The sequence below is a fragment of the Octopus sinensis genome, unplaced genomic scaffold (genome assembly GCF_006345805.1).
Source record: "Octopus sinensis unplaced genomic scaffold, ASM634580v1 Contig12425, whole genome shotgun sequence".
Taxonomy (NCBI): Eukaryota; Metazoa; Mollusca; class Cephalopoda; order Octopoda; family Octopodidae; genus Octopus; species Octopus sinensis.
The window spans coordinates 150,946-169,060 of NW_021832601.1; the positions used below are offsets into that span (position 1 = coordinate 150,946).

Below are 18,115 nucleotides of genomic sequence, written 5' to 3' on the forward strand. Positions count from 1 at the left end.
ATTACTTAAATCTGATTCCTCTGACATTCTTACTGTGGACAACGTTTCAAAAAGTCATTTTCATCGAGTAGGGGGTACAAAGTTATGCCAACTATCATTAAATTGCCCATAAAATATACCTAAGTCTTATTTTATATATTTTAACCTAGTCGAGGCCGTACAAAAGTCCGGTTGTTTCACCCATGCTGTGCCCGATTATTCTAATTTTATCATGCCTTAATTTATTTCGGAGTTTTTCGACGTCGAAGACTATATTTTGGTAACTATGTTTGCCACAAAATGAATTTTGAGCATCCATGACAGAGACTTGAAATTTTATGTTAGTGAGACTTGTATTCCTATATGTGACAGTTTCTTTACTATTGACTAGCATTTATATTTGGTGCCCTGAAAGCCGTAAAGTATGTAAATTGGGTAAGGGTAGTTAAATTTGTCCATGTTACTTTTTGAACTAAAGAGGTGAGGAACCCGAAATTAAATGATAACAGAAACGAATTACCTAAAATTTCTTCTGGGCGACCCAAAAGATGCTATCAGAGCGATCACATCATTCTTTTGGATTAAGACAATGCTGTAAGGTTTTCTCGCCACCCATCACTCAACTAAATCATGAAGAGAGTACTAGATGCGGCAGGACTATTGAGAAAATAAATCAAATTTTATATTCGTTAGAATGTTAAAAAATGTTAATTGACTGTTAAAGATGATCATTGAGAATAATTTTGTAGAACTCTTGCTGATGGATCAGTAGCTGAGCACCATTTAGGCATCCATTGATACGGAATGACACTGGAGTTGTCTTTGTAGTATTTTTCAAAAATATCTCTATAATACAACGCTTCTTTGGTCAAAGGAGTGTTAAATGGATATTTTTCAGAAGCTTTAGCCAGCTGATCGTCTGAAATCTAAAATCACTGACAATATTTTAAACCTTATCTTCCAAATATTCTTGAATCATTGAATACCAGGATCGTCTTAAGGAAGAAACACCGTCACTAAATGCTTCTTTTTTCCTCCAAAGAATTTCATCTGGCAAAAGCCCACGGTCACTAAAAGCCTGTCGCAGCAATTTTTTTTCAATGTCATTTTCACTTCCACGTCGGATGGAGGAAGAAAGTGATAGATAATACGCGGTAAATCGATGATCAAGAAAAGGTACCCTTAATTCCAACCTCATCGTCAGATCAAAAAAAGTTACCCAGAGTTTGCAGTGGTCCTATCTGCTCTAAGTCCGTCGTACAAATAAATATCGTTTAACAGTCTTCGGGACTCTTTATCTGCTTCTTCTGCCGATGGGGCATTCTTAAAGTATAAATATCCTTGGCATAGTTCGTCAGAGCCTTCTCCCGACATAATAACGGCACATTTGGAGTTTTCGGATATCCATTTGCTTATTAAATACATTGCTAAAAAACAAAATTAACAAAAAAGTAAAAAACCAGTAGACGCCCTCACCGTAGTTACATCATAACTTTCTATACATTTAATCACCTCATCTAAATGGGATATTCCTTCTTCCTCTGTAAAGAGAATTTCTTTGTGACAACTTCCAATATGATTCGCCATCAACCGTGCTGCCTCGACATCAGGACTTGCCTTCATTCCGATTGTGAAAGTATAGAGTTTTGCAGAACTGTCAACCCGTTTCAGTTCTTCATTCACTAAAGCTGCAATCAGACTCGAATCCAGTCCTCCAGAAAGAAGACATCCAATTTCTCTATCTCCCATCATTCTCTTAGCTACTGCTGACTGAAGTAAATTTCGGATATTTTCCAATATTTCATTTCCTGTATGTTAAATATATCGATAAAACCTAAATTTTCGACTACCTCATCCATTGTCTTATAAAGCGGGAAATCCCCAATACTATGAAATTTGACAGAAGTAACAAATCGTGTTAGTCCTTCCTTATCTATACTATATTCTTGATAAAATCCAGGTTTTAAAGGTTCAAGAATAGCTTTATCTTTTTTGAGTGAAACCAATCCTAGAGATTTAATGACACATATAACCTTTTAATTCTGAGCAAACACCTAATTTACTTCCATCATACAAATAAAAAACTGGTCGAACACCAAATGTGTCCCTTCCAATGAATATTTTTCCTTCCAAAGCATCAAAAATACAAAAAACAAATTCCCCATCAAGGCTTTCAACTAATTTTTGTATCCCACCTTTTGCATATAGGTGAATTAAGACTTCAGAATCACATTTAGTTTTGAATTGAAAATCGTATTGAGATTCAAGCTAATAATAACAAATTAAGGTGAAAATACTTTTCTGTAGTTATATATTTCTCCATTGAATATTAAATGATAGTGGGGATATTCATTGAGATTCATTGGCTGCTTCCCGTAGAGAGAATCAACTACTGCCAACCGATGAAAGCACATGTAAGCTTTTTTTTGTCTAGGGACTGTTTCAAAGCATGTCGAGTCTGGTCCTCGGTGGGATATTTTCATTGAAATATCAAAATATGACGACAAATCCCCATCAAAACCAAAAAGAGCCCATATTCCGCACATTTGGTTATCGCTTTCAATATGTCGATTTAGATAAACCTTTTTTATTATTCTATAAATGAAAATAATAAAATTATTTTATTTTTATATATTATATAATTATCGGGTTAATCTTTCCAAATATTTTTTAGGCTTTAAAAAATAATAGTAAATAATTTCACTAACCAAAAACGCAAATCATTATAATTGACCATTAATCAAACCACAATCACTTTTTACTAATTCGATTAAGAGGAATTCACATTCTGACGTTAATTTAGATGAGATTACATACTCCTAGAGAAATTGGGGATTCATTTTGACACAACTCTCAAATACTCTAAGACTCCCAAATATGGTCAAATTTTCATAATACTCCAACACATTTATGAAAAAGTTATTAAATTTGCAAGATAAATATAAATTTGAAATTTATTCATATTTTTATTTTATGCTTCATTTTTTCACTTTCCATTTATAAAATTTAATTTTTGGAAAATTAAAAATAATATTTTAATTGATATTAGTGGTTAAATTTTAAATAAATTCTGGCCTTATTAAATTTTATGATGCAGCTGCCATTTTATGAATACTTTGGTAAAGTATGGATGACCATTGGCCCATTATTGGGATCTATTTCAGTATTATTAGCAGCATTTGACCATCATAGTATTAAAGTCTGTTTATCTTTTAGTCTTTCAGAAGAGATGTCCGGACCCAAGACGAAAAAAAGCATTTTCTGTTGGAAATTTAATTCACATGATACACAGTATAATTCTTGTTGTCGCTTCTCTTTCATTAAATCATTATTTGGTACTTTTGATAATTACTTCTTAATAGTCTTCATATTTGTTTACTGCTGGAATTTTTCTGTTTTCTGGATCTTGCTATCTTTATGCAGTCACTGGATACTATAAGATTGGATTTTTGGCTCCTTTTGGGGGAACTATTTTGAGTATTGCTTGGTTCTCTATGGCTTTTCGTTAAAATTGACAAATTTACTTAGCATCTAATATATTCGAATTTCTGGGATTTTTTAATTTTCTCTAATTAATGCTTTCTAAGAGCACTTAGTATGAAAATTTTCATAGGATTAAGATTTTGAAAGCATGATTGATTATAAGATATTTAAATAGGTAACGAGGCTTAATTTTTTAAGAATTTTAAAAATTGAACAGTTTGAATCATATTACGTTAAATATTATTCCATAAATATGAATCGATGCTTCAATTGCTATTATCATGTCGAATAGTGTGTCATGTGATTGAATGATGCTCAACAATCAGAAAATGAAGATATATGAAATTATAGTTAATGGAAAAATCAGAAATTATAGTTAATGGGGGCTTGGATAAACAGACAATTGCTAGTGGACTACAAATAAAATATAACAAGCCATACTTATTTACCCCAAAATAGCGAATTTAACAATCAATTAAGTTTACCTTCTGGCATTCAATACGCAGTGCGGCGTTGTTGAGCTAACCCTAAGGCTTTCGACTACCTTTTTAGCCACTTACCTTAGCTATAGCATCTAACCCTGTTTTTTAATAAATACTAAGTGTAACTTTAATAATTGTTTGAAATTAGTTGGAGTAGAAACACTTCACAAATATGACACAATTGGTACAATTTTCAATAAATTATGCTATTATCTAATCTTTTACATTAAACAATAACAGCCTTGTCACGTATTATGTTAAAAAATGATTGTTAGACATTTTAAGTACCAAAACGATATTTTAAATCAGAAGGGCCTTTTATGTATAAGGTAATTTATCAGATTAAAAGTTGACCACATGGCTACTCAGTGTGGTAAAATGCTCAACAGTGATTATCTCCGGAGACACAACGAAGTTGTGAAGTGTATTCACCTTAACTTGTTCCGAATGTATGGACTCAAAAAAGCAAGACGATTGAAGGGACATTCTGTTCAGTCAACACTGTCGACGGGAAAAGTTGAAATCAGGGTTGATTCTACAATCCTCACCGAAACAAAAGTAGAATATAACAAGCCAGATATCTTTGTCCACGACAAAGCCAGAAACGAAATAAATCTAATTGAAGTGGGTATTACTTCACAGGATCGCCTCAAGCAAGTGGAGGTTGAAAAGTGTCACAAGTATGACCTATTGGCAAGTGAGCTTTCGCTTCTGTATAGCTGTCAAGTAAAAATAATTCCTGTGGTTATGACATGGGATGGAGTTGTCTCGAAATGCTTCAAAAATTATATGAAGAAATTATCTATTGAAGCAGGAACGAGGACATACATCCAATCCGTTGTACTGAAAAGAACGCTCGAGAGTATGATGATCGAACACAAGCACGGAATGAAGGTATCTGGTGAAGAATACGCTTCTGCTTCCAACTGGTATGTGGAGATGGCATGCAAAAATGAAGACGACCCAATGAATGCTAAAGAAGATGCAATGGTTAAATCAGATGTGGTAGTGGGGAGTAAGAGGCAGCTGGAAGTAGACTCTTCTTCCAAGAGAAGGAGAGTGGATATCAGCGAGCTGGAGTGAGATCTGCTTAGTTTCTGATTAACTATTAAGTTATTATTGGTTTAAAAACGAATCAGATTAAAAGTATTGAAATTATTATGTTAGCTAATCACTCATCTTTTTTATAGGGGTCTTGTGAGCTGGAAGAACTGAAGTGTGCCTTCTCTGAGAAACTTTGATGTCAGAAAAAATAAAGAAACTAGCTAAAAGATCTTTCAAATAGGCAAGGGACTACAGCTATGTCTTTCAGAATTATTAATCTATTAGGCCGCGCATCTTCCTAAATGATACTCCAAAGGTCACGTTTGGGACTAGTCTTCAGTAGTTTTTAGAATCTTACAAGCAATCAGAATCAAGCTAATGGATTTTCTTGGTTTACCCACAAAAACAACTTCTGCAATTATTGGTAGCACCTTAAATGGAAACTCTGTTAATAGTATCCTAAGGATTCAAACAAAATATAAATGTATAGGCAAATATTTGAAATGCAATCCATGATAACCGTAGTAGGCTTACCATTGAAGTAGTCTATAGAATCTTTTCTTTGAAATAACACATGTCTACTATATAATATTACAAATGTTTTAATTTATTTTAAAATTTAAGTAAATTTAGAGTAATAAAATTCCGGAAATTTAAACAAACAAGTTTTTACGTAGTGCATTAGATTTTGCCGTCAATTTTATAAAGTATGTTAATTTAAAGCGATTTTTAATATAGAATAAACTCTAAATGTCAGAAAACCTTCTTTTTTCAATGTGTAATAAAATGGTGGACAATTATGTGCGAAATAAATACAATAAGAAAAAGAATTATGTAAAATTCAAAGAAATGTTGTTCAGAAAACTTTTAACCTATAAAGCGTAAATTAAAAAATAACTTATTAAAGAACTCAAGTCGATATTGCTTCTATTTTTGACAAAGATATTTTAAACATAATGAGGAGATTAACGCCGTATCTGTCATATGTTGATCAAAGAGTGGTAGAAATAAGCAACATTTTTATAAAAAGTATAAAATTATTTTATTATGTGGTAGCTAACAAGAAAACAGAATGTCTTACCGTTGTCTATTTTTTACTTTTAATAAAACAAGAAAATAAAAAGAATGTGACGGAATGGCCTTTAAGGAAATTTTTTGAGGTTTTAATTTACTTTTAAATCATCAGCCGGACACTAGATCTTATTATTTTCAATCAAATAACGAACTCTCATTCCTTTTTAAACCTCTGATGGAAGATCGGAACCGAAGAGATCAAAGCAAAGATATTGCGATTATTTCAAAACCCGAAACAAAAAAGAATAAAATACTACATTTGTCGTGGGACGCACTGCTTGGGTTAAGAATTTGGTCTTTAAAATAGTGGAGAAAAACTCATTATGGCGAACAGGTTTCGTTTAAGCACAAACTTTAAACCAATTGCTGTGGAAACCATTTCAGCGACTTGTTTAAAGGATGAAGTTCAAGATTGGGGAACATTTGAGCCATCTCCACTGATAAAAACAGTCCAAAATTTTAAAAAGGAATTTGAAATTTTGAAGTTTTATTTGACTATTCGTCACGTGTCATCGACTCGGCCAATTCAAAAAATTATTTTTGAAAAATTTTTTAAGCCATATTCCTGGTTGTGTTTTTGAAAATTATTTTTAAGTTTTCTCCAGGAAGCGTTAGATTCTGTGATGAAAAGTCCCCAATCAGTTTTTAAATTTTTTAGTTTTTTTAGTTCATTGAATTTTTGGAAGAAAAATTTTGCAATTTTGTATTTTTTACTCCCCATTTTACACGATTTATCTCAGTGTTCATGACTACGGTTTATACTCCCATATTAGAGTATATTTGTCAGTTCTGTTTTTATTTGGTAGTTCTATTCTCAGATCCATATCGAGACCAGAAAATACTTCTCTTTTGACTGCCATCAATTTTCAGTTTTATTCACAAAAAGGTTGGCATTTACATGGATAATTATTTGATCGTAATTTTTGGATGTACGCAATCGAGTCAAAGGGATCATTCAAAAAGGAATTTATTTTTCAAAAATATTTAAAGAATATTATTACATGTGTCAAGATTATTTCTTTATTAGATGTTTCCAACGCTGTATATATTTAAAGTTTAATTTAGTTTCAAATGGAATATGAATTTTTTAGCAAAACAATTTTCCCGAGCTTTGAAATTGATTTTTTCGCCAAAGAGGAAGGTTACAGGCTAAGAGACGAAACTAGTCGTTTTTTTGAAAACCTGAACAGTCAATTCGATAATTTACTTAAAAAACGGTTCTCATAATGCTTTATTTTCAGTCAAGCTGATGAAAAGAGAAAGGAAAGGGAAAGAGTATCCGCAATAGTACGAAGAATTAGAGAAGCACGAAGGAGAAGAAAAGAGATGATATGCTCATTGGAAAACTCCAATGAAAGAATTAAAGAACTCAAAGAATCATATCGTCTTGAACTTGTGCAGCAGATTGAGGATAACGTTGTTAGAAGGGTTGAAGAAGAACTCAAATCAAAGAATATTCCAGATCAATCAGATTTAATTGAAAGAGAAATAACAGAAGAAATTAAGAGAGAGTTGATTGAACTATACCAAAGAGAGATGGAACAAGTTAATTTGGATATCGAAAAGAGAAACTGGCAAATTAAACGTCGGTCATTAAGTAAAAAACGCGCTGAAGCTCTTCACACTTTCCCTGAGATGAATTTTGAACCATTTAAAGCGGCTGAGAACAATATTTTAACATCCAGCGTTGATTTTAGTCATGAAAATGTCCCTTTTCTCTCTGAACCCCCAGAGGAGTATACTAAATCAGAAATGGTGCTCGGAGCTAACGAAACAGTCGAATGTCACACAACCTTGACTGATAATTCTAAAGAAATAACATGCACTTATTATTTGAAAAATAAAGACGATGATATTATTCATCAGTTCACATTTCATTCGTATGCACACAGATTTCCAAAGTTATATATTTTTTATATAGTTTCAGGAAAGATCCATCAATTGTTAATACAACAGATGAATTTTCGGATGATCCTATTGAACCAAGTGAAGAGAATATACTTTATGATGACTGGAAAGTTCAAAATCGAGTAGAAAATTTGGATAAACCTTCTTTTGACTTTAAAAAATTTGCCTCAAGTATTTTTGGTCGTGAGGAAAAATCAAAGTCTCATTATGAGAGGAAACATGGAAAGAATGATGAAAACTTGTATTTTATTGGGAGGGTAAATATCGACAATTGGATGAGTAGTGTTGTCATTCCACAGTATAGTTATTCCTTTAAACATGTAGATTCAAATTTCTGAATCGACTGGCTTTTGATTATGTTTTTAACGTTTGCAGATTTTTTGAGAATTTTGAAGCCATTCGTGTCTCAATGTTATTTGGAAATAGTGATTTTCGCAGGCATTTTTTGAAAAAGATTTATAACTATCTTGTATTTTTCATTTAATTAATTTTAAAGTATTCGGATAAATCAATTTCTTCTAATAATGGAAGTGTGAGTAAATTTTTATTAAATCGATTTTTATCTTCTTCTTTTGCCCTTGCTGCCTTGGATTCTCCAATTTATAATAATCTTACATTTGTCGATGATGTTATGTTCAAAAATTATTGTAAATTTTTGTTAATTTGTAAATTTTTATAGCAATTGATTTTTCTAAAGTTAATTGGAAAGTTACTTGGCCATTAAACATAATCATGACGGCTGGCTGTATAGAAAAGTATTCAGAAACGTTTTTGTTTTTAACTCGTCTGGAATTATCAATTTTTCAGCTTTATGAAATGAGAAAAACATTAAGAAAAATGTTATCAAATATTTCAGAAGATTCTAATAAATTGGCTTTTCTTATTCATCGCGAAATGCTAATTTTTGTTGAACAGATTAAAGGTTACTTCTACACTCAAATACATTGTATTTCTTATAATGAATTCATTGGAGAATTGAACGGAATAATGGATATTGACAGTCTTCATGATTTTCATTTTTCTTTCGTTGCTAAGATGTATTCAAGGTTTGAAATAATTTCACATAATTAAGATGCTTTTTGAACATAGAACCGATTTCTACGGCACTTGGAAAACTTTTTGATTTTATTCGGGAATTTATAGTTTGTTATGAATGCGAGAAACAGGAAAATTTCAGTTATTATTTGGAAGGATTTAGAAGTTATTTGCAGATTTTACTATCGGGTTTTTATTAATTTAGATTATCTTTCTAGTTGCTCAGAAATATTCAAATCAATCTTATCTGCCTTTTGTTGATGAATTAGTCCTGAGGCTTAATTTTAATAGCTTTTACATTTCATAAATTAAAAAACTTTTAAATAATTAAGAAAGATTTAAAATTGAATTTATTTAATTTAAAACTTTAAAATTAAATGTTTGATCATTTGAAAAAGGCGAATTTAATAAATTTAAACTAAAATGCAAAATTCGAATCTTTTTTAAATCTAAAACTTAATCTAATCTAAAACTCAATTTTTCCCCCACACAATCTAGATATAACCTTTATTTTCGAAAAATATTGAATTGTGTTTATAATTTTTATAAATTACAGTACGACCCCGCCCAATAAAACCCCGGCCTTGGGGCACCCTCTGTTTTTGGGGCGATTTTTTTAATAAAAATTATTTTGAATGATTTCTCAGTTTTTGTATATTTTTTGACCAATAAGAAGCTTAAATTTGAAATACGAAACCCCGCTTATTGGGGCACTTTTTCAAATTGATTGATCGATTAGATCGATTAGTCTTTGAAGTTTTTAAAAATTTGAGAGAAGATGGGATTTCAGTTTCAGGATTTCTCCTGAAAACAGTTGCAAAAAAAATTGCATCGAACCTTAACTTCGATAATTTTAAAGCATCGAATGGATGGTTGGATCGTTTTAAAAAATGTCACGAATTACTGTTTAAAGTAATTTCCTGAGAAAAGAACTCGTGCGACAAAGATAAGATCGAAGATTTTTTTAATGATTACGACAATTTATTTGATAAATTCGAGAAAAAAATATTTTCAACTGTGACGAAACATCCCTTTTTGTCAAAAAAAATTTATGTAAATCATTTGTATCTTCGAATGATGACTGTTTCGGTAAAACAAAAAGTAAAGAACGAGTTTTGATTCTTTTATGCTGCAGCCTTGAAGGTGAGAAATTAAAGCTTCTTGTTATTGGGAAATTCAAATCCCCAAGATGCTTAAAAAATATAAAAACTGAAGATTATGGAGTATGTTGTATTAGATTATTTTTAGGTTTTGTACACTGCATCAAAAAATGCTTGGATGACGATTGATATTTTCGATAAATGGTTACAGAATATAAACTTCGAAATGGCTCAAAAAAACAGAAAAATTTTGATTCTTATGGATAATGCACCGTGCCACAAATTACAAGAATATTCAAACTTATCATTTCTTAAATTTCCTAAAAATACAACAGCACTTCTTCAACCTTTAGATATGGGGATCATAAATTCGTTTAAAGCCTATTATAGCAACGTTCTTTATGAAATGATATGTACCGATGATCTTAAAAAATGAAAATTAATATAAGGCAAATAATCGCATATACAGATCAATCAGATGTGGGAGAAGCATGGAGTCGAGTAACAACAACAACAATTGTCAATTGTTGGATGAAAATAAACGAACAGAGAACATGTTTTCCTGAAATTAATTCAAAAAAAAGAATCTGAATTAATTGATAAGCATGTTTTAGCTTTAATGGATCTTGAAATAAACGGAATTGAGGATAATGATACTTTGTATAATGGAAATGATGAAATTGAAGGCTCCGACTTAAAAGATTCAATGAGAATAATTAATGATCCTGAAACTTCCTTATTCAACACTTGCCCTGAAGGACTCAAAGAATACTATGAATTCAAGATAAAAATGTCGAAGATTCTAAGAAATAAATATAATACTGGATTCAAAATAACTGATTATTTTTCATAGAATAAATTAATTCCTCTTTTTTAATACGAAAAAACATATTTTATTATTAAAAAATACAGATATTTGCTTTTAAAATGTAAAAATTATATATACCTCTATCTTAGGGGCACCCTCTATATTAGGGGCACTTTTCTATTGGGTGGGGTCGTACTGTAATTATAAAACTATTTTTATTTTTAGAATTAGCATATCATTGATTAAATATTCATCAGTTAATGATTTTAAATATGAGAGTTTAACAAATTTAGCAAATCCTAACAGAATTAAATGTTAATTTACAACCAAATGAAGGATTTCTAGGTTTCGAAGGTTTATCGAGAAAAACTGAATTATTACTGCAATTAGGCTTCAAAATTCTTTTTAAATCTTTTCCTTGGCTCTTAATATTTTGGTTCACAATATAAAATATAATATCTTTATCAAAAGGCCATCTGTTAATATCGTCATATTCACCTTTTACGATTGATATAAAAACAGATAGAAAATTTCCAACAACTAAATAGTCAATTTAACTAAGTTTCTGACCACCAATGTCACCATTAAGGCAAACGATCACTTGCATTTTATATCCTCCAGGATGTGTGTAAAAAACTGGACTAAACAAAGGTTTATTTTCTTCAATTTTTTGACTGAAATTATCTATTCTAAAAATAAATTGAAAATCGGGAAAATTTTGTTTTAATATATCAAATTCTTTCGATAACTATAAACATTATTAAATTGATATTGTTTGACTTCTAAAGTATTTCGTTGCACTTCAGAAATAGTCTCTATCAGCTCATCAATTTCATCATTTAGTTCAAAAAATTGTTCCATAATTTTTACGGAATTGTTAAGTACAAACTAAGTAATTAATATTTATTTATATTACCATGCCGGAGGGAACGAACGCATTAATTCACTCATGTTTAATGCAACAAAACAATATACCTAAATGATAATTTTCCTAACGTTCAACATGCAATCTAAAAAATTACTAAAACATGCTTTTTATTTGATCTAGCTTGGAAAAAAATATCTTACTGTTTATTTTCAATTGTTTATTCCAGTTGAAAGTGGAATCCAGCAGTACTAAGTGACTGGCAAATGATCTGGTTCAGTTTTGTCTGTCGTGAGAAGCATCAAATTCCGTGCTGACATTAGAAGGAGTGGTAACTGAGTTCGTCGGTAGATAAACCGCATCGACATTGGTACTTGGCCGATACGGGTAGACCGATGGGTATGTAGATTTCTATTTTCACAGATTGGTTATACAAAAGGCAGGCAGTTGTCTCACAAGCGTAAGAATTCAGCCAAGCACTGCTCAGGGGCCGACTACTTATTCTCAAGCAAACCAGCTGGAATTGAAAAAAGGCCTTCCAGGGTATCTGAAGCTGAAAAAATACGGCGACAAGTACGACCTAAACTCGTGGATAAAGATTTCATAGCCGTTTTCCGCGCCATATTCTCAGATCTGAAAAGCCTTCCACACAGCTTTGTGACTCTCTCCGTATTGAAGTCGAAACATTCCAGCCCTCTGAGGATTATCGTGATTTATCTGGAGGTCTCGACGGACTAAGACCGAAACATATCCGTGATAAGATAAGATGGGCGGCTAAAAAACCAGGACTAACCAGCTTAAAGAATCGTTGGAATCTCTAGCAGGATCCTATTCAGCGAAATATACCTGTTCTCCCGAGAACAGATTCTCCCATGCCTAACAAAACTAATAAATGGGTCGAAAAACCGCATATAAGCGAGCATTAGTGTTTTTACGGAAATCAGAATAACATTTTTTAAAGAATCAAAGTTCTATTTATTAATTGTTACTTTTTACTGTCACATGGGCTCCTTCTTACATTTTGACATTGAAAATATCTTTTAATTATCAGACATTTAATTTGTATATCCGATTTTTATCGTGATTTTATTTTATTAGATTAGTTTTTTATTTATAAATGTTAAGATTATAAAGATTTTATTTTTTTATAGCGCCAAACCTTAATTTCTAGCGTGATATTTATCAATGAAAGATTATTTTGTTTCAATGGCTTCTTAAAATGTTTTTGTAAAAAATTTCGTAGAATATCAAATTTTAAAAAATGCTTTACATGAAAAATTTCCCGAAAATCTTGCGAGGGACCGAAAATATAGACTTTTAATGAAGATGGAGAATTTCACCATTATCACTGACAGGTATTGTAAACTTTCAATAAATTGACATACTTTATCTTAAATCAAGTGATCTAAGTTAGTCACACCCTTCGATAATGAAACCGAAATGGAGCTTGTGGCAAATTTATTACACGAGTTTTTATACGGAGAAGTAAATAAAATCGAATAAGAATGTCGACATAAATATTTCACTGTCAAGAATGAGATTATCAGAAAAGTCATTCTAAATTTTTACGTTTACAAATTTTTGCATCCTTTAAAAGTTCAAGATTTCTTTTCATTGTAGATTGGAGATATAAATCACCATGTGTTCGCTTCTTATTTAAATGAACGTTTTCAAATAGGCATAATAGATCTGAAAAAAAATTAGCATTAAACAAAAATTTCAAATGGATTTAGAAGTTTGCCGATTGGCGTTTATTCTAATGGGACACTAGATGTCCCTTCGACAAAATAATGACTCATTGCACTACTATTTGTTCAATAGATCGTACATATCCCTCTAACTTTTGGGTTAGTTTAAATTTTAAATCCAAGCAATGCGTCTATTTAATGCAGGGGTGCGCAAGCTTTTTGGGTTTGCGGCCGCATAGCATTTTTTTCCTTCTCTTCCACGGCCGCACATTTTCTGCATTATTTTTTCGATATTAATATAGTAATTTTTTTTAATTATTAAAAGTGACCGCATAAGTTGCCCATTGTCATCGAGACCGAATGAGTTCTTGGACAGGAAATGCTCTCGTTCATCAGGGACATCATATTATTAAAATAAATAATTATTTCATGGACAAAAGATAAGAAAGAAGGAAAATTAATTAAAAGAAATGTATTATACAAGTTATTCTAATGACGGCCAGGATCTTTGGTATTTTTTGCGAGCTTATTGAAATCCACTGGTAGGGTAGATATCATTATGCGCAAACATGACTCTAAGTTTGCATCCGTTATCCGAGATCTATATTGACTTTTTAAATATTTCATTTTGGAAAATGTAGACTCACATAGATATGTGCTTCCGAATAAAACGAGAATATTTCTTGCTATTTCACGTAAATTTGGATAATCTGTCGCTGATTTCCATACATTCAACAAATCTTCGCTTTCATTAAATTTATTTATCAAAATTAAATCATTTTTTAATTTCAATAATTCAATTTGAAATTCGAAACTGTCTATGTCTCAATGCATTGTTTCGGATGTATATAATAATTTGTTTTACTTCATTAAGTGTATCTTCAAATTTTTTCATTTGTGAACAAAGTGCTTGTTGGTGAATAATACAATGTACACCAATAACTGATTTATTGTTATACTCTTCTGAGACATATTCAGTTAGGCGTGCAACAAATCCTTGTTTTCTACCCAACATTTCTGGTACGCCATCTATGCATATTCCTCTTAGACATGTCATGTCCAATTTGAATTTCAAACAACATTGTTTAACTATTTCAAATATATACATTTCCAGGTAGTGACTTCATGGATAGAAAATCCACATGTCGAAGGATAGAGTATGAATATGATCAGCTGAGCAGAATCACATATATCATTCGACTCATCAATGCCAAGTGAAAATAACGTAGTTTGAGAATTTATTTTTTGTAGGAGTGATAGATTAAGATGCTCGGCAATATGAAACTGTCGGCGCTGAATTGTGTCACGTGAAAGTGGAATTGCTTCAAAGTTATGCTCCTTGTCGGGATCAATGCATTTAACTGATTCCATGGGTTTTTCTTGATTAATTAACACTATGAGCATTATATTTAAGATTAGTTGCTCGATGACCTAATTGTGCCCACGGCCGCACTTGCGCACCCCTGATTTAATGGCATGTTTCTCCTTTTTCTACAAAAGCGTGTTTTTTTCCTTCACAGCTTTTGAATTATTCTTGAAATCCGTAGATCAGGAAAGGCTCCATACACGCAGAGTATAGGTATAGGAATGTTTCCGGTTTCAACCGAAATTGTATAAGAGCTTTTAACATTGCGGTGGATTTGTTCTTTCTGTTGATTATATGAGTCTTAAATGATCCAGATGCATCCACAACTACTCCGAGATATTTTAGATTTTCCAGGGATTTTATAACTCCAGTGTTAACACAACGATCAGCTTTCCTTCTGTTCTTGTCAATCCTGTAAACAGTCTTTTTTAAAAGATAAGAACAAGCCTTCATCTTGACACAATTTTAAAATTTTTTCATTATGATAATTAGTTCTTTTCCATGATATTGATTTGCTCATAGAAAAATCGACATTAAAATATCAGCTCCGTAAATGATTATCTCCATGTTATGGTGATACACTCGAGGAATTTCACACCTCACAGAATTACATTAAAGTGGACTGATGACAGATCTCTATCAAACTCCTCTCTTAAGCAAAATTCTCTTCGACAATTGGTTTCCGAACGATTCTCTTCCCGAGAGGAAGCTCTTTCCAACGTTAAAATTTTATAAAATTCGTAGTAACCCGGCAGTCCAGACGCCATCAAATGCTTTTGATATGTCTATACATGCAGCTGTAAAATATTCTTTATCCTTTGTGCTGTAAATATAGTCTCCTTTAGCAGTGAAAAGCAATTTCCAGTCCCTTTGTTACGCCAAAATCCCCATTTCTCTTACAAAAGACACTGTTTATCTTCGATATAAGATAGTCTTTTAAAACAATTTTTTCAACAATTTCTGAGTAGAACATATAAGGCTGATGAACATATAAGGTAATTTTTAGGATTAGAACTTGGTTTTCCTTCTTTCGGAATCATGCGAATAATTTTTTTCATTGTTGTGGAACATGTCCAATATTCCACGAAGAGTAAAATAACTTCCATAGTTCATATAATAAAGGCATTTCCGTCTTTTTGAAGATAGTCATCAGTATGTAGTCCCAATTAAGGAATTTATTTTTATATCTGTGTATTTCTAACTTTATTTCTTTAATAGGAATAGCTCCATGGTCTCTCCGTAAGCAAATAATTCCTAAATACACGTATCATTTTGTATAGTTTGTGAAATCATCGACGAAGAGTCCACTTTTTGAATCCTAGATAGCTGCTCTTTTAACTTCTCAGGTATTTCCTCTCTTGCGATCAGATTGCCTTCGCTGAACTTGAGTTTTATCTCTCCACCCTATTTATCAGAACTCATCTTTGAGAAAAGCTTCCGAAAATTCGGATTTTTAGAAAAAGATTAGAACATTTTTTCCAGCTCTCCTCTACTATATTCTTAAATAATTTGTCTGATAAATTTTTAATCGATTTGATTCTTTGCTTAAAAAGATAGCGTAAGCGCGGTCACACAGACCACTTAAAGCATTTGCAACAATGGACAATCCTAATCGATCACCACTTTGCTGCTTAAAGTGGTTAAGCTTTTCAGACGTTAAAATTTGTTTTTGGTATTTGTTCATTTGATCACGGCGTTTTTCTTCATTTAGATCAGTGTTTCTTAATTTTTTTGACCGGGGACCACTTTAGTCTGTTCAATTTTTCTAGGGACTACATGTAACAAACTAATAAAAAAACTAACAAAATTAAAAAATCATTATATTTATTTTTAGTATTATATTTATTGTCTTGCTTTTAGAAACTAGCTGTTCAATTTTTGGTGCAATGTTTGTAAGTGCCATTCTCATATCGTCTTCAACCTTAAGTCGGTTGTGAACTTTACTCTTCAGAATAGCAAGACAAGACACTGAAATTTTGCATAAATAAGTAGTTGGAAAAGGAATTATCACTTCAGGTGCATTTTTACTTAAGATTGGATATTCATTAATAACAGAAATCCAAAATTCCATAAGTGAAAGTGAATTAAATGTCAACTTCCAAAACTGCGAATTTCGCAATTCAATCGACTGTTCTTGGAAATTAATTTCTTGGCTGTCGTAAATTTATTTATTGGTTTCCGGAATAAAAGGGTGTATTATCCAAGTCGCAATTGGTTCAGTAACTGGGAATTAATCTCATATTTTATTTTCAAGTTTTTCAAGATAATCAATAATTAAAGAAGAAAACCATTTTTAGGTTCATTATCACCAATCTTATTTTTCACCATCGGAAACATTGAAACGTTGTTATTTCGTACTTTTTTCCTCTATAGTGACAATTTTTCTTTAAACGCAGACATTTTATCTATATTTTAGATATTTTTTCATCTAATACAGAGGTTTTCAAACTACTTATTTTGCAGACATAGACATTGAAAAATATGATTGGGTATTTATTCAAATAATTAGTTTTAGATACGGAATCCATTTTTGGTTAATCATAGTAATGAGTTATTACCTGTCGAAAATATGGAGCTTATTGAACTATTTAATGATCGTACCTTAAAATTATCACATACAGAATTAAATATTGGCGAATTTTGGATCAAAATTCGATCTAGATTTCCAAAAATAACAGATAAAAAACCAATGAGGATCATTCTACAATTTTCAACAACTTATTTTTGTGAAAAGGGATTTTCTGCATTTCAAAACAATAAAACCAATAAGCGGGAAAATCTACTGGATTTAGAATCAGATAAATGCGACTGGCCTTGTCAAATATTGAGCAGACATAGAAAAATTATGTAAAAATAATAAATTTGGAATTTTATAATTTGTTTTAATTTTTGATTATGTGCCGCGAGATTATTTTTTATTAGCATTTGCTCCGCGAGAAATTTCTCGTGAAAACCTATGGTCTAAAGCGACTGCAAGTGCCTTGGGCGCATGGCACTGTGCCCGCTGCCTCTTTAACTCAAAGGGCGCTGGGCCAAATCGGCGACCCTCTCGTACTACTACCCCCCACAATCTCTCGACTGAGGAATTTATTATGTCCCTGTCTTCGCTTCGTGGCACAAGAGACATCCCTCTCCGTATCCCCAAACAAGCTCTCCTGACGGCCGCTTCCTGCCTCGAACAAATTATCTCAGAAGCACTCAGTTCCGAAGAAGACCTCCCGTGGTTCCGTATCTTCCTGTTTGCCCCTCTCGTCCTTGGAAACAAGCACGAGCCGACCAATCC

At 31.8% G+C, this 18,115-nt stretch overlaps 1 protein-coding gene across 1 annotated transcript; it reads right to left on the reverse strand.

Moving 5' to 3' along the window:
- Window positions 1-1,194: 1,194 nt before the first annotated feature.
- On the reverse strand, window positions 1,195-1,783 carry LOC115229323 (asparagine synthetase [glutamine-hydrolyzing]-like). The gene is made up of 2 exons (XM_029799694.2): window positions 1,440-1,783; window positions 1,195-1,406 (listed from the first exon to the last, which is right to left on the reverse strand). Exons 1-2 carry the CDS (start codon window positions 1,729-1,731, stop codon window positions 1,195-1,197), a joined length of 504 nt encoding a protein of 167 aa, XP_029655554.2. The 5' UTR covers window positions 1,732-1,783.
- Between the last annotated feature and the right edge of the window lie 16,332 nt (window positions 1,784-18,115).